Source organism: Lepus europaeus, chromosome 14 (assembly GCF_033115175.1).
Source record: "Lepus europaeus isolate LE1 chromosome 14, mLepTim1.pri, whole genome shotgun sequence".
In the NCBI taxonomy this organism is placed as follows: domain Eukaryota; kingdom Metazoa; phylum Chordata; class Mammalia; order Lagomorpha; family Leporidae; genus Lepus; species Lepus europaeus.
The window spans coordinates 17,606,301-17,623,257 of NC_084840.1; the positions used below are offsets into that span (position 1 = coordinate 17,606,301).

The 16,957-nt window shown below is 49.7% G+C and overlaps 2 protein-coding genes across 3 annotated transcripts in view; one reads left to right on the top strand and one right to left on the bottom strand.

The window, feature by feature from the left end:
- Positions 1 to 5,950, bottom strand: part of LMOD1 (leiomodin 1) — a 51,620-nt gene extending 45,670 nt beyond the window's left edge. For both annotated transcript variants that reach the window (XM_062211588.1, XM_062211589.1), the window contains exons 1-2: positions 5,865 to 5,950; positions 2,840 to 2,939 (exon numbers count right to left, since the gene is read on the bottom strand). The gene's annotated coding sequence lies outside the window, so the exon portion shown is untranslated. The remainder of the gene's footprint in view (positions 1 to 2,839; positions 2,940 to 5,864) is intronic.
- Positions 5,951 to 6,089: 139 nt separating this feature from the next.
- On the top strand, positions 6,090 to 16,740 carry TIMM17A (translocase of inner mitochondrial membrane 17A). The gene is made up of 6 exons (XM_062211593.1): positions 6,090 to 6,173; positions 9,153 to 9,252; positions 9,369 to 9,432; positions 13,379 to 13,507; positions 14,222 to 14,332; positions 16,271 to 16,740. The coding sequence occupies exons 1-6, from the start codon at positions 6,148 to 6,150 to the stop codon at positions 16,354 to 16,356; spliced, it is 516 nt and encodes a 171-aa protein (XP_062067577.1). The 5' UTR covers positions 6,090 to 6,147; the 3' UTR covers positions 16,357 to 16,740.
- Positions 16,741 to 16,957: the final 217 nt, after the last annotated feature.

Sequence of the window (16,957 nt, forward strand, 5' to 3'; positions counted from 1 at the left end):
AAATGACATGGGCTCAAATCTGAGATGTGGACCTCGGGTAAGTCCTTTAACCTCTCCGAGCCTCAGGAAATGGAAAAATGAGGATATTAAACATACCTACCTGTGGGGAGAAAAGTGCCTACCTCTCAGGGTTGTGGAGTTATTAAGTATACTAAATATGGTAACACACCCAAAGACACATCATAAGCACTCCACAATATTTGCTGCATGGTTTTACACACACACACACACACACACGGGGCTTTACAAAGTTCACGGAAGGGCCAGCATTCTGGTATATTGGGTTAAGTCACCACCTGCAATGCTGGCATCCCATATGTACACCTGTTTGATTTCCAGCTGATACACTTCCAATCCAGCTCCCTGCTAATGTGCCTGGAAAGCAGTGGAGGATGAACAGTAATTGGGCCCCTGCACCCACATGGGAGACCTGAAGGGAGCCCCTGGCTCCTGGCTTCAGCCTGGCTTCCGCCTTGGCTGCTGCGGCCATTTGTGGAGTGAACCAGCAGAAGGAAGATCGCTTTCTTTCTCTCCTTCTCTCTTTGCCTTTCAAATAAACAGAGAAATCTAAAAAGAAAAAATAAAATTCATAGAAAATTATTTAAAACATAAGTTTTTTTTTTTTTTTTTTGACAGGCAGAGTAGACCGAGAGAGAGACAGAGAGAAAGGTCTTCCTTTGCCATTGGTTCACCCTCCAATGGCCGCCGCAGCCCCCACGCTGCGTCCAGCGCACCGTGCTGATCCGAAGCCAGGAACCAGGTGCTTCTCCTGGTCTCCCATGGGGTGCAGGGCCCAAGCACTTGGGCCATCCTCCACTGCACTCCCGGGCCACAGCAGAGAGCTGGCCTGGAAGAGGGGCAACCGGGACAGAATCTGGTGCCCTGACCGGGACTAGAACCTGATGTGCTGGTGCCGCAAGGTGGAGGATTAGCCTATTGAGCCATGGCACCGGCCTAAAATATAAGCTTTATTTGGATATAAGAATTTTGAAATCCATGACAGTTTTTTGTTAATATAAATTGTTGGACCTCTCAGTTGCAGAGATGCCCACTTGCTCGGGAGGACGCCCAAAGATCCAGACTCCAGACCAGTTGATGCAAAAAGCACGAGGTTTTTATTGAACGTTTGCGCAAACGGGCCCCCACCTCAGGCAGTGAGGAGCCCTGAGCGGCAGTTTCACACAGGTTATATAAACAATGAATTAGCATATTCCTAATGCGCATGCGTAGGATTGGTCAGTTCAGAGGGACCATTAGCATATGGGAGAACGCTGGCGAAGAATGCTGGTGGAGAGTGCTGGTGGAAAATACAGAGGTGGCACGGGATTGGCTGGTTCGGAGGGACAATTAGCATACCGGAGAATGCTGAGGGAGAGTGCTGAGGTGTTACAGGATTGGCCGGTCGCAGTGACATCATAAGTGCGCGCCTAGAGACTCTCCGGAGGGGAGGGGCAGCTCTGCTCTGGGCGCGCCCAGAGGTTTCCCAGAGGGGAGGGGCAGCTTTGCTCTGGGCGCGCCCAGAGGTTTCCCGGAGGGGAGGGGCAGTTCTGCTCTGGGCGTGCCTAGAGGTTCTCTGAAGGGGATTGACTTTTCCTTCCCAGAGAACGGCCTGCCCGCTAGACTCTGGGGAACATCTAACCTCTTAAGAAGCCCCTGATATTTGCCCAGGCCTAGTTTCTTGTCCCTCTCCCCCATAAGGGTCCTTCAAAATTTTGCACAATTTTTTTGATGTCCTCACTTATACACATACACAAATACACGTATACAAATACATGTATATTTAAAGATCCACAGAGGCAGAATGGCCCAGGCAGGAGCCAGAGTGTGAGCTCACAAAGGAGAGGAATTTTCAGTTTCCTTCTTTTGTGGGGCTGCTGGAAGCAGGCCTGGCTCAGGCCTCCTGAGGTGAGCAGAATGGGCAGGGGAAAGCGTCTAGGCAGACACAGGCCATGCTAATGTCTTCCCGCACGGAGGGTGTGGGGAGGGAAAAGAGCACAAAAGACACAAGCACCAGCCAGGCTAAAACCTGGTGCTCACTGAATCGGCCCCAGTCACAGCCTGGAACCCCGGACCTAGGAGCTCACTGTGACACAAGCCTCACTTTACGTCGCCAACATAACCGTCTTGGACTCAGACCAGGCGTGGCTGGGTGGGTTGCCGCCACACACATGGCCCGTGATCTCCTGATGGGCAGAGCTTTTTTGGGCCCTGGCACCCTCTGGTCCATGGAGCTTACACTACTGAGGTACAAGAACCTCTAAGTGAGCAAGCACTGATGGCCAGAATGGGCAGATTCGAAAATGTCCTTGCCCGTGAGGACCTGGGTCACAGAGCCCCAGCTACATTCACATACTGGGCCCAGGGCGCTGACTTCCTTTTTTTTTTTTTTAAGACTTATTTATTTTGAGAATCAGAGTTACAGTGAAAGAGAGAGAGAGAGCAGAGAGAGAGAGAGAGAGAGGAGAGAGAGAAAGATCTTCCATTCGCCAATTCATTCCCCAGAGGCTACAATGGCCAGTGCTGGGCCAGGCGGAAGCCAGGAGCCAGGAGCCCCTTCCAGGTCTCCCACGCGGTGCAGGGCCCAAGCACTTCGGCCATCTTCTGCTGCTTCTCCAGGCGCATTAGCAGACAGCTGGATTGAAGGTGGAGCAGCTGGGGTTCGAACTGGCGCCCCTATGGGATGCCGCCATCTTAGCTGGTGGCTTTGCCCACTGTGCCACAATGCCAGGCCTGATACTGGCTTTCAGTGAGACACCCCCCTGTTGTGTTCATCACCAGCTCAAACTCACTCATTTGTGCAGTGGGTTTTCTCCCAAGCACCTCCACTGCCTCTTCCTACCTTTCCCTCATGTCACTGTTGCTCCAGTGAGAGCCACCAGAGGCCCTCTGACACAGTGAAGACCCACTGGGGGACATTTCTTCCAAAAGGTTTCTTCACCCTGGAACAAAACAGAAACAGATTTGTAAAATTATCTATTCAGGAGGCCGGCGCCGTGGCTCACTTGGCTAATCTTCCACTTGCGGTGCCAGCATCCCATATGGGCACTGGGTTCTAGTCCCGGTTGCTCCTCTTCCACTCCAGCTCTCTGCTGGGAAGACAGTGGAGGAAGGCCCAAGTGCTTGGGCCCCTGCACCCACATGGGAGACCGGGAGGAAGCACCTGGCTCCTGGCTTCAGATCGGCGCAGTGCTGACCATAGTGGCCATTTTTAGGGGGTGAACCAACGGAAGGAAGACCTTTCTCTCTGTCTCTCTCTCTCACTGTCTATAACTACCTGTCAAATAAATTTAAAAAAAAATCATCTATTTGGTGGTGCCGGCGCTGTGGCATAGTGGATAAAGTTGTGGCCTGCAGTGCCAACATCCCATATGGGTCCCAGTTCAGGTCTCAGCTGCTCCAATTCTGATCCAGCTCTCTGCTATGGCCTGGGAAAGCAGTGAAGATGGCCCAAGTCCTTGGGCCCCTGCACCCGTGTGGGAGACCCAGAAGGGGCTCCTGGCTCCTGGCTTCAGATCAGCACAGTTCTGGCTGTTGTGGCCAATTGGGGAGTGAACCAGCAGATGGAAGACCTCTCTCTGGCTCTCCTTCTCTCTCTATGTAGCTCTGACTTTCAAATAAATAAATCTTTAAAAAAATATCTATTCAGGGGCCAGCACTGTGGTGTAGTGGGTAAAGCAGCTGCATACAGGTACTGGTTCAAGACTTGGCTGCTCCTCTTCCGATCCAGCTCTCTTCCATGGTCTGGGAAAACAGTGGAGGATGGCCCAAGTGCTTGAGCCCCTGTACTCATGTGGGAGACCCAGAAGAAGCTCCTGACTCCTGGCTTTGGATCAGCCCAGCTCCAGCTGTTGTGGCCATTTGGGGAGTGAACCAGCAGATGGAAGACCTCTCTCTCTCTCTCTCAAATAAATAAATAAATTTTTAAAAAAGTATTTGTTCATTTAAGAGGGAGAGAGAGAGAGTTGTTCCAGTGGAAAGCGAGCCCAGAGTGAGACGTCTGAGGCGGCTCACTGCCCGCTGGAGCAAGGCCTCCCAGAAGAGCGAGGTCCTTCAGGACAGGGGCTGTGAGGACCCAGGGAGCGGGGACAGCGCTTGCGTCCGGACCTCTGCTTTGTGAACTCTGAAACTCGGTCTCTTCCCCGTGCAGGTTAACGACTGATGTGTCCGCATGGGCTGTGGGGTGCCCAGATCACGCGCGCTTGCCGGGGGTGTCTATGAAGGCCTCTGGACGAGAACAGTGGACTCAGGAGGGCAGACTGCCCTCCTCAGTGGACCGGAGCAGCAGGCAATCCACCGAGGGCCCGAGTGGGATAAATGGCTGAGGAAGGAGGATGTGCCCTGACATCGTGGGCTTCCCTGGGCCCCTGGCCTTTGGTCTTGGCCTGAATTCTACCGCTGGGTCTCCGGCTTGCAGAGACCACTCACGGGACTTCTCAACCTTCACAGAGTGGGGAGCCAATGCCTCATAACATCCATAACACAGAGCTACCCAGCGTCTGATTGGCTGCGTCCCTCTGGAGATCTGCGGCCATCCCTGATTACTGAGTCAAAGGACACGAACTCAGGACAGTGCTGTGGTGTGGTCACTTCAGCCACCACTGAGGACACCTGCACCCATATCACAGTCCAACCAGGAGATCGCTCTGGCCCTCTGCCTTGCAAATAAGTAAAAGAAAATAAAATTTCAAAAAATTAATTTTAGGGGCAGGTGTTTGGCACAGTGGTTGATTCCACTTGGGATACCTGTATCCCATATCACTCTCTGAGTTTTGGTCCCAGCTATTCCCCTGGGTCCGGCTTCCTGCTAACAAACATCCTGGGAGGCCGCCGATGATGGCTCAAGTACCTGGGCCCCGGCTCAAGTTCCTGGATCCTGGCTGGGGCCTGGCCCAGCTCCACTGTTGCTGCAGATGGAAGATCTCACTCTCGCTCTCTCTCTGCTTTTCACACAAATGAATACTTTTTAGGCTTTAGAAAAATACAACAAGCGCAGAGGAAGCAGGTGCATAAACCAACACTGACCACCAAGGAACAAGAACAGCTAGGAGCACCGCCAAGGGCTCGCTCTTTTCTATGGAAATCTGGTCAGAGCCAGACAACCAGAGGACTGAGTAATGAATACGGCAGGTAGTGAAGCTAAAGGATGCGTCACGTGGACCTGGTGAGACCAGGAAAAACACCCCTGGTCCGCGCAGGGGCTCACGCCCACGGGGCCTGGGGGGCCTGGCGAGACCAGGGAAAACACCCCTGGTCCGCGCAGGGGCTCACGCCCACGGGGCCTGGGGGGCCTGGCGAGACCAGGGAAAACACCCCCGGCCCTCCGTGCAGGGGCTCACGCCCACGGGGCCTGGGGCCCGGCTGCACACCATTCCCGCTCGGGGCTTCCGGGCTACCCCTCTCCCGCAGCCTCTCTTCGGCCTGCACCATTCATCAGAGCGTTCTCATTCCGCGCACGCGTTCCAACAGGCCGTGCGGCCCGACGTGGCTGTCCCCGCGTAGCCGGTAACCGCCAGCTCTGCGGGGCGCTGGTTCGCCTCCCAGCCTCACCCCAAGCCTCCAGGGGCCTCTCACGTCGACTGCAGAAGCGCAGAATGAGGGGAGCTGCCCGAACAGCCACAAAACCACGGGGCTGAGCCCGCGGGAGGGGAGCCGTGTCCCGCAGGTCGAGAGCGCCACCGGCACCCGCAGCTCGCACTACGGGGCCTCCGCGGCGTCAGGGTGGCGGTGGCCGGGGACCAAGGCGCTGGCTGCCCTGGAGGCGCGGCGTGCGGTAGCAGGACCTCCCCATCCAGGGGTTCAGAGTTCACAGCACAAGTGCCGAAACGGAGAAACGGTGAACCCTAGCGGAGTAACACCAGGTTTACCTCAGGCCAAGGCACCTCGGTGACTGCTGTAATATGAACTCCGTCACTCGCGAGCTCCCCGCCCACGGGGCGCGAACCCGCCGCCTTCGAGGACTTGGGCGGGGCCAGAGCGGCCACGACGAGGGCCCCGCCCCGCCCACATTCTTCCCCGCTCCCATTGGCTGCGGCGGGAAACCGCGAACCAATCCTCATGGACCTTAACGCCCCCTCTCGGGATCACTTCCGCCGCAGGGGTCAGGCTCCACCCAGTTTGCCCGGCAGCTCTCGCGCCGCTGGAGTCAAGATGGAGGAGTACGCTCGGGAGCCTTGGTGAGCCTCTTCCGCTGTCCTTGCCTCTCTTTACGCCCTGCCCACGGCCCTCGTTCTCCCTTTTACAGCCTCCCAGGCTCCGCCGCGGGCTTCTGGACATGGGCGGTCGGGACTCGAACGGCCCGTCGGCTTCCCGGTCCCCGGCCGCGTGAGCCTCGCCGCACCCGACCCAGCGCGCCTGGGACCTGGCCGTGGGTGGGGAGGAGGTCCAGGCTTGGGCTTGGCAAGGCCTCAGAACGTTCTCCCAACGCAGGGCGCAGTGGACCTCGTGTGGGGCCAGTGGCAGTCTCCTGTGCCCGCCGAGGTGACCTTGGGCACGTCCCTTTGCTAGGGAGGAGACAGGCCTCGAACCCGTGCCGTTCTGGGGCCTTGCAGTCGGGCGGAACATAGATTTTACGCAAGGTGTTCGGATGAGCTTCAGTAGGACAGAGCCTCTATTTCTTGCTTGGAATTCTCCCGTGGGGACGGGGGTGGGCTTCACAAAATGATTTGGAAAATAGAAAAAGCGTGTGTGCCCTGGACAGCCATGAGCAGAGACCCGTTCATTAATTCAGCGTCCATCGGGTGCAGGGTCTGCGCTGGCGCTCGGGGAGGTTCAGGGAATAGAAGCTTAACCAAGTCAGTAGCAGAAACGGTAATTATGGAGCAGTGGAACCGCTGTCGGAGCCTCTCCTTGTTCCTTGAGCTTAAAGCTTCCAGGGGCCTAGGTGGGGAATCACTCTTGGTGTTTGGGTTAGTCACCTGTTTACTGTGTGAGGGCTGGAATCAAGGTGTCAAGCTGAGAAAGTGCCCGGGCCTTTAAGTGACTACCTGGTAGCCCTGTGGCCTGCTTTGTGCCCCCCCCCTCCCCTTGTATAAGACGATTCAGCCCCTCCTGCTCTCTCGAAGGCCTCCTAAATCCTGCTCAGATAGGCAGACCTCAGCACACTGCACGCTGCTGTTGGATGTGCTGCAGGGACGCAGGTTGGCAGGGAGATAGAATATTTGACATTGCTGAGTTAAAGATATCATAAAAAACGATGGGTTTCCTTTTCCAGATCATCAGGTAGCCCCTTTGCTTTCCCTCGGTGCATATGTCCTGAAGCAGTGCAGTAGTTACCCAGTTAGGTTAGTAGTCAAAGCTGCTTTCATCTTTTCTGAAAGATTTACTTGTTCGTTTGAAAAGCAGAGCATCAGAGAGATCTTGCACTTGCTGGTTCTTTCCCCAGTTGGCCACAACAGCCAGGGCTGAGCCAGGCTGAGCCAGGAGCCAGGAACTCCAGCCTGGCCCCTCTCAGGAACCCCAAGCCCTTTGGCCATCATCTGCTGCTTTCCCAGGCACGTTGGCGGGGAGCTGGATCAGAAGCAGAGCAGCTGGAACTTGAACCAGTGCCCTGAAAAGCCTCCGCTTAGCCTGCCTCGCTGAGCCACAGTTCAAGCCCCTGCTTTGATCTGATTGCCCTTGGCATTTCCCCAAGTCATCCGAGCTCAAAACTAGAACCACCCCCAGCCCCAGTAAGTGCAGTCTGTAGTCTTTGAAAAGTTCTTTCTTTCGGTTCCTCTGACCAGGATTTTACCTGGTGCCCTTGATGCCTTTTACAATAGCTTCCTGATTGCTTTCCTTACCTCCAGCGCCATATCATGAATCATGTGGATTTAATGATCCTCAAGACTTCATTTTCCTAGAACACACAGGCTGCATGATGAAGTGAGAAGAGCTTGGAGGCTCGGGAGAACTATATTTTTAGTTAAGTTGGTTCTCCTAGGTACTGCTTACATGACTTCTGACAAGTTGTTTAATCTCGGAGCATCTGTTCATCTGGAAAATGGAGAGGAGACAAATACTCTTTTTTCAGAGTTAAAAAATCAGTGATTCTGTAGGAAAGAAATCTAGCTTTCTTGGAAGTTACGGTTTTCTATGCATTGTAGAGCACTTGACTGCATAAAAGAAATTTACTTACAGTGGGTTGAAAATGAATTTAGCAGATTTTTATAGACCATATTCTTAGGGTAGTAGTTCTAGTCGGATCAAATTCCCGAGATTTTGGTATATTACATAAATTATTTAGGCTACATTTGGAAGCTATTTAGTAAGAGTAGTTCAGTGTGTTAACTGGATCTGACACAAATGAGAGGTTCAGATGCTTACTTGGATTCACTAAACCTGGAAATTAGCGTAAACTTTTAGAACTTTTAAAAATTTCCTTCTCAGGGGCTGGCACTGTGGCGTAGCGGGTAAAGCTGCTGCCTGCAGTGCTGGTATCCCATATGGGTGCTGGTTTGAGTCCTGGCTGCTCCACTTCCTATCCAGCTCTCTGCTATGGCCTGTCAAATAAATACATAAATAGACTTAATGAAGAATCAATAGCTACAGAGAGAAAAAAATTTTTTTTAAAGATTTATTTATTTATTTGAAAAGCAGAGCTACAGAGAGAGAGAGGGAGAGAGAGGTCTTCCATCCGCTGGTTCACTCTCCAGATGGCTGCAACAGCCAGAGCTGGGCCGATCTGAAGCCAGGAGCCAGGAGCTTCTTCCAGGTCTCCCACGTGGGTGCAGAGGCCCAGGGACTTGGGCCATCTTCCACCACTTTCCCAGGCCATAGCAGAGAGCTGGATCTGAAGTGCAGCAGCCAGGACTCGAATTGGCACCCATATGGGATGCCGGCATTGCAGGCAGTGGCTTTACCCATTACGCCACAGCACCGACCCTCTTCATTAAGTCTTAGCCTTAAAGTTTATAGCTACCAAAGAGCTTACCCCATCTTCATGTTTGTTTAAATAAAGTGCTGGTAACAGTAGGAGGTTAATATTAATTCTGTTCCAGTCTAGCTAACTTGGGGCTGAATAGCTATGGATGTCCTCAGAGTCCTTGTTTTTTAGGCCAAATGTTTATCAGTTGCAATGTGCTCTGTATTGGAATCTGTTGCATCCTTCTGTGTTAGCAAACAAGGTTTTATGGTTTGTGAAAAATACAGTCATCTTTTTTTTCCCCTGTCCTCAGCCCCTGGCGAATTGTGGATGACTGTGGTGGGGCCTTTACAATGGGTACCATAGGTGGTGGTATCTTTCAAGCAATCAAAGGTTTTCGCAATTCTCCAGTGGTAAGTGGGCAAATGGTTTTATTTTATCAACTCTTGAAACCTGGGTTTGGTAATATTGCTGGTGATGTCATCCGTTAAACTTCTGATGTATGTTTGGTTGCTTCCTTTTTTTATAGGGAGTAAATCACAGACTACGAGGGAGTCTGACAGCCATTAAAACCAGGGCTCCACAGCTGGGAGGTGAGCAGGATTTCTTCCATTTGTACTACAAAATGTCTTCCCTGTTTATTTGAAGACAGAGCAGTGTTTTTCTTTTTAAGTTAAAACCTGTTTGATTTAACAGCTTGTCACAAACTAGTATCCCTGGAGGTTCTTCCTGATTTATGTTTTATTTGGAAAGTTAACTGTAATTACTGTATCCATTTGATAATCTTGTCTCAATGTGTTAGACAGCGATCCTCCCCTCCCCCCACTTTTCTCCAGAAGGAGGACAATGTGCTTCAAGCTCAAGTTTGAACTTAACTGTTCAGAACCTGGGATAAGGAAGGTGACAAATTATATTCACTTACAAACATGCACTGGTCAGATTGAATAGATTGTATTTGAGACAAGGAAAAGGCCTTTAGTCATTCCTCCGAAATTTTGTGGATCAGAATAAGTTTCTCTTTTTTTTTTAAAACACTTTTCTAATAGCTACAATTTATGAGTGCTTACAATTGCTAAGCACTGTGCTAAGTGTTTTACAGCATTATTGCATTTAATCCTCACAGCAGCAGAAGTTCTTAGTGTTGTTATCTCCATTTTCCAGATGAACAAATTGAGGGAGGCCCAGAGTTGAAGTGATCCTTTTCTGTGTGCATGTGTGTTTTAAGATTTATTTATTGATTTGGAAGGCAGAGTTACAGTGAGAGAAGGAGACAGAGAGAGAGAGGAGCTTCCATCTACTGATTCACTAGATGGCTGCATCGGCTGGGGCTGGGCCAGGCTGAAGCCAGGAGCTTCATCAGGTCTCCCACATGGTTGCAGGTGGGGCCCAAGCACTTGGACTATCTTCTGCTGCTTTTCTCAGGCCATTAGCAGGGAGCTGGATTGGAAGTAGAACTGCCAGGACTCAAACCAATACCCATATGGGATGCTGGCATCACAGGAGGTGGCTTAACCTGACACTCGGTTCTTTTTTTTTTTTTTAAGATTATTTATTAGCAATACACACACACATACATCTTCCATCTGCTTGGTTTACTCCCCAGATGGCCACAATAGCCAGGGTTGGTTCAGACTGAAGCCAGAAGCCTGGAACTCTGTTGGGTCCCTCACATGGGTGGCAGAGGCCCAGGTACTTGGGCCATCTTCCACTGTCTTGTCAGCTTCATTAGCAGAGTGCTGGTTTAAGTCCTGACTGCCTCATTTCCTACCCAACTCCCTGGAGGCAACAGGTGGTAGCCCAAGTAGTTGGGTCCCAGGCACCCACATGGGAGACTTAGATAAGAATTCCAAGCTCCTGGCTGCTTCTGGTGCAGCCTTGGCTGTCACAGACATTTGGGTAGTGAGCCAGCAGATGGAAGAGCCCTCTGTTGCTCTTTCAAATAAGCAAGTAAATCTTTAAAAAAAAAAAAAAAAAAAGAGATAGTATTCAGAAGTCAAAATCTGGGCAATAAGTATATTAGTATTGGGTATTGCTGTTCTTGGGCCCCATTTATAACAAAGCTTTGGAATATATGTGTATGTGTTTGTATGTAAACAGACACTAACCACATATACATATACACACAAATTCATGTCTATTTCTGTACACCTGTACGTATTGAAAACCGAGTTCATATGATATCTCTGGGTTCCGTTTCAGCCCGACAGGGTCCATTACTTTCACCCTTTTTGTGTGTTTACATCCCTCCCTGCCCTGGTTGGTCTGTAGCGCCCTACACTAGGCTGCTCCCGACACCAGGCCAGTGTCCTGCGTGGACATCTCCTCCCTCTGCTTGCACTCCAGACTCTCCGTTCTCATCAGGGACCATGGCTTGCTCTGGCACTGATTGTTAGGAGATGGAGAGATTTGAGACTCCTACAAGAAAATGGAAGAGTTGTCTGAAAAATTTAGCAAGGGAGTTCTGATTTACTTCGACATCATAGTAACCTCCTAGGGCATGGGATTACTGGGTTAGAAGAAAGAACTGGTTTATTTTATTTATTTGAGAGGTAGAGTTACAGACAGAGGGAGAGACAGAAAGGTCTTCCATCCGCTGGTTCACTCATCACATGGCTGCAGTGGCCAGAGCTGGGCTGATCCAAAGCCAGGAGCTTCTTCGGGCCTCCCACCTGGGTACAGGGGCTCAAGCACTTGGGCCTTCTTCACTGCTTACCCAGATCATAAGCAGGGAGCTGGATCGGAAAAGGAGCAGTCAGGACACAAACTGGAGCCTAGTTGGGATGCTGGTGTGTGGGCGGAGGCTTAGCCAGCTGTGCCACAGTGCCCGGCCCCAGAACTGATTTATTTTTATGTAATATGTGATAACTGATATTGGACCAAAAATGAGGCTAGCCTGTTCTACAAGTGCTATCTACTAGATGTCATTGATAATGTAAAAACTTACCTAGTTGAACCTGGTTTATTACTGTTGACACACACATTACCTGCTACCCCGAGATTTCAGAGGGTAAAGAATAAAGTGACTATGGCTCTTTTGTGCAGTTTTTCTTTTCTTTAAACTTACTGAAAATAACAGCTCTTTATATATGATGCAAGTCTTGTGTGTTCATTTTGGGAAGATTTGGAAAATAAAAGCACAAAGAAATTAAACCATCTGTGAAGTCACTGAAAAATACTAACAATTAATTAGAGATGTTATCTTCCTAGGTTTTGTTTGTACACACATGTGTGTGAGTCTGCTCATTTTACAAAATTTGTGCTTAGATCAAGTTTAAGTACAAGACATCTGCTGATTTAAGGTTGTTTTTAGATTTGCGCTTAAGGATGCGCCTTTTCCCTCATGTTTATTAAAACTTGTGTTTGTATTTGGAATATGAGAGCTTTAAAATTATTTTTTTAAAAATGATGTTTCAGGGACTGGCGCTTTGGCATAATGAGTAAAGCCACTACCTGCAGTGCTGGCGTCCCACATGGGCACCGGTTCAAGTCCCAGCTGCTCCACTTCAGATCCAGCTCTCTGCTATGGCCTGGAAAAGCAGCAGAAGATGGCATAAGTCCTTCGGGCCCCTGCACCCATGTGGGAGACTGGGAAGAAGCTCCTGGCTCCTGACTTCGGATCAGCCCAGCTCCTGCCGTTGCAGCCGTTTGGGGAGTGAACCAGTGGAATGGAAGAAAGACCTCTCTCTCTGGCTCTACCTTTCTCTGTAAGATATTCTCTCTCTCTCTCTCTCTCTCTCTCTTTCTATTTCTCTCTCTCTCTCTCTCTCTCTTTCTCTGCCTCTGCAACTCCAGATGTTCCAGAGAGAGAGAGGTCTTCCATCTGCTGGTTCACTCCCTAGATGACCACAGTGGCCAGTACTGGACCATGCTGGAGCCAGGAGCTTCATCGGGGTCTCCTGCATGGGTGGCAGGGGCCCAGACACTTGGGCCGTCTTCCGCTGCTTTTCCCAGGCCATTAACAAGAAGCTAGATTGGAACTGGAGCACCTGGGACTTGAACAGGTGCCCATATGGAATGCCGCCGTCACAGGTGGAGGCTTTACACGCCACACCGCAACACTAGCCCTGTTTTGGAAATATAGTTAGTGGTTTTTTGTTTTTTTGTCAGTTTTTGTTTTGTTTTTTTTTTAAGATTTATTTATTTATTTATTTTTGAAAGAGTAACACAGAGAGAGAAAGAGAGGTCTTCCATCTGATGGTTCACTCCCCAAGTGGCTGCAACGGCCAGAGCTGCGCCGATCCAAAGTCAGGAGCCAGGAGCTTCTTCCAGGTCTCCCACATGGGTGCAGAGGCCCAAGGACTTGGGCCATCTTCCACTGTTTTCCCAGGCCATAGCAGAGAGCTGGATCTGAAGTGGAGCAACTGGGACTCAAACCGGCACCCATATGGGATGCTGGTGCTTCAGGCCAGGGCGTTAACCCGTTGTGCCACAGCGCTGGCCCCAGTGTTGTTGTTTACATTTGTATTTGATTGTAACATTTTAAATATAAGATGAAAAAGGGAATTTTAAGTTTGTGTTTTTTGTTTGTTTTCAAAATAGGTAGCTTTGCAGTTTGGGGAGGTCTGTTTTCCATGATTGACTGTAGCATGGTTCAAGTCCGAGGGAAAGAAGACCCCTGGAACTCCATCACAAGTGGTGCCCTGACAGGAGCCATCCTGGCAGCAAGAAGTAAGCGATTGCTCTAGACTCCAGAAGAGGCCAGGCTTTGAGGGAACCTCACCTGTCCTGACGTGACGACCTCTAATACGTACAGCCGAACACTGCACTGTGGGGTCTGGCCTGCCAGAGATGCCGTCTGAGAAGGGAAGAGGGTGTCTTGTTTGGAACGTGTGAGGGTGAGAGCATGAAGTTCTGAGTGTGTATTACCGTGGTCAAGAGCACTCCCAGTAACTTTGTGACTGGCGGTTTACCAGGCCTTGTTTCCTCACCCGTACTCTGGAATCGGTACCTGCCGCATAGGGTTGTAAGAAGTCAAGAGCTCAGAGCCATCTTTTGGAGCAACCCAGAATTCCTTTGGGTTTTCTGGTTTAGACTTGGGATGTACAAGTTTTCTGTAAAAGGTCTGATAGTAAATATTTTAGCCTTTGTGGGCTGTACAGTGTTTGTCACAACTGCTTTACACAGCATGACAGCAGTGACAGACGGCACCCAAGTGGAAGCACTGGCTGTGTTCCAGTAAAGCTTTCTGTACAGAAACAGGCAGTGGACTGTGTTTGACCTGTGGGCCATAGTTTGCTGACTCTGCTATGTCTTGAACAGTGAGAACGAAGGGTCTGGGTATGAGGGGAGCGGGTAGCCATATGGACAGCTCTCTCTTTTACTGTCGTCTTAACAGTCAAGTAGATTGCTATTAAAGAATCTCTTTGTTATTAATATCTTCAGATGGACCAGTGGCCATGGTAGGGTCAGCCGCGATGGGTGGCATTCTCCTAGCTTTAATTGAAGGTGCTGGTATCTTGTTGACAAGATTTGCATCTGCACAGTTTCCCAATGGTGAGTCTTCTTTCTCCTTAATACCATAGCTCAGACATTTTGGGATGGTTTCCTGGTGTTATGGAAGAGCATATCTTTTTTTAAAAAAAAAATATTTTATTTATTTGAAAGGCAGAGTTACAGAGAGAGGTAGACAGAGAGGTCTTCCATCTGCTGGTTCACTCCCCAAATGACTGCAATGGCCGGAGCTGTGCCACTCCGAAGCCAGGAGCCAGGAGCTTCCTCCAGGTCTCCCACGTAGGTGCAAGGGCCCAAGGACCTGGGCCATCTTCACTGCTTTCCCAGGCCATAGCAGAGAGCTGGATCGGAAGAGGAGCAGTGGGACTAGAACCAGCGCCCATATGGGATGCCGGTGCTGCAGGCCAGAGCTTTAACCTGCTACACCACAGCGCCAGCCCCAAGAGCATATTTTGTCTAGTACAATATGGTAGCTTGCAACCTCTATATTATGTTAGTATGCTGTGGTTCTTGAGGACCGTGATAATAACAGGCTCTGGGTCCAGGTGGAAAAGTGAACGTTTCGCATCAGTTACTTTATTTGTTTTCATCTTTAGAGAGCTCATTTGGTTGTATCAGGAAACTTCTGATCATTTTAAAGATGCTTGAAGAAGGTTCTGCAGATGTGTAACAATAATGACAGCTTAGATACATCTGTGTGCCAGGTCCTCTTGGGCCATAGTGGACAGGGCAGTCCCTGCACTCAAGAATTTATGTCCTGAGAACACATTGAAGATACATGAGGTCCTGCCAGATTACGTCCCTGCTTTGAAGTGAATAAAAGAGGTGGAAAGGAACGCCTGTTGGGGAGGGTCTCTGAGAAGCCAGTGTAATTTGTTGCTAATTGTAACAGGTAAATTGTAGGTCAGTGATCAGATCAGAAGTTTCCTGTTTTCAGAAGGTCACAGATAGATACAGCAAACAGTTACTTTCTGCTAAATGGTTAGTCTTGGTTACTTTTAAATTTTTTTGTGTACAGAATTCGGCATTTATGGATAATCAGCCTGAAAGAGAGGAGTTTTATTTTTAGATAGGAGATGTTTCTGAAAGCCTGTGTAGGAGGGAAGTTGTATTTTTCAATTATCTTACATGAGTTAACCATGTTTTTCCAATTATCTTACATGAGAAAATTATTAACACTGAAAATATTAGATAGAACTGAGGGTAACGTTTGGTGTGTCTCCTGGTAACAGTGGTTGTCCTTGGTGTCTGCCTTATCCAGTATCAAGTGTTCTGAACGAACAGGTCTGCTTCACAGAGAAACAAGAGTATAGCGCTGGAGCGAAGCATCGACACCTTCCAGGAGTTTTATACTGCCTCCTTTCTCTGTCCAGATAACTTTTTTAGTCTGCTTCAATTTCCTTAAAGGAAAAAAGATTAATTATTCATCTTTTTTATTCAAGAGCTGCCTTTCTCCTTAGTTCATAGAAACACCGCCCCTCCCCCATTCTGTAACACCTGAGACAGCAGGACTGTGGTAAGGGGGCCGGGTCAGAGGTCGTGCCCCACTTAACTGCTTACATGCGGTGGACTGCGGAGTTCTCTTACAGTGTGGCCAGGGTACTTAAACTGTGTGACAGTAATTTTAAATAGCAGCTGACAGAGAAGTGCAGACGGGAGAGGGTCCTCCCGCCTTGCTCCATGGCAGCTTGCGGCTTGTGACAGCAGAGGCTTCTCGGCGTGAGCCTCACCTCTGGCTGTGACGGATCTGCCCAACTTCCCTGGCACAGCTGAGGAGCCCGCGGGAGGCCAGGCTGTCCTTGATGGACTGGGTCGGAAGGTTCTCCGGTCCTTTTGTGGGAGTTACGCCGAGTTACAGGGACATTCAGGTTGCAGCTCTGAGGTAGACCTGTTTGACTTAGCTGCTCTGTCATCTAGAGACTTGCTCGTTTGAATTACGTCCTACGCAGGTGATTCTTAAATCCGCTTTACTAATTGCAGGTCCTCAGTTTGCTGAAGACCCCTCCCAGTTGCCTTCCGCCCAGTTACCGTCCTCACCATTTGGAGACTATCGACAATATCAATAGGACTTCTTGCCTGGGAATTACTCAACAGTGAGCTGGAGGTCAAGAAGCATTTCAGAAGACCAAGTTACAGTCTTTTTAACCATAGGTGGGACAGCTGTGGCCGTGCAGGCTGTGAAGAGACATTGAGCACTTTTTCTATTTAAAGGAACATGTGAAGTATTAAAAGATAATACATTTATTTATTCACACTTGGATTGCATTTGTGATCAAAATAAATGTCTCCTATCGTTAAAAGAGAATCTAAGTGCTTAGAAGAAGAAGGACCAAAGGGCAAGAGGCAGTGAAACGCGCCAGCTGTTCCTGGGAGCGTCTCTGCCTGGTCCAGTGTGTTGTTATCCAAACAATAAACAGCTTCTGGAACTCGGTCTGTCTTTTAAGATAAATTGTGTGGTTCTGCGTTTCATGTTCACATATTGATTAACACACGTTGGATAGTTAGCCCTCATCTCACTCGCAGGGAGCCACGCGTGAGAACTAGGCTAGTCAACCTGGATCTTTTCACGGGAGATTGCTTTACGGATGCTGTTTTTACTTTGAAAGTACAGTGCGCAATGTCTTGGTTTGGGCGTTGTTCAGTCAACGTTCTCTTACCTTTAGAGCT

Excerpts from the sequence above, each read along its gene's own strand:
- TIMM17A (XM_062211593.1), top strand. The coding sequence starts at position 6,148 with ATGGAGGAGTACGCTCGGGAGCCTTG. Across the intron at positions 6,174-9,152 it reads GAGTACGCTCGGGAGCCTTG|CCCCTGGCGAATTGTGGATG; the intron begins GTGAGCCTCTTC and ends CCCTGTCCTCAG. Across the intron at positions 9,253-9,368 it reads GTTTTCGCAATTCTCCAGTG|GGAGTAAATCACAGACTACG; the intron begins GTAAGTGGGCAA and ends CTTTTTTTATAG.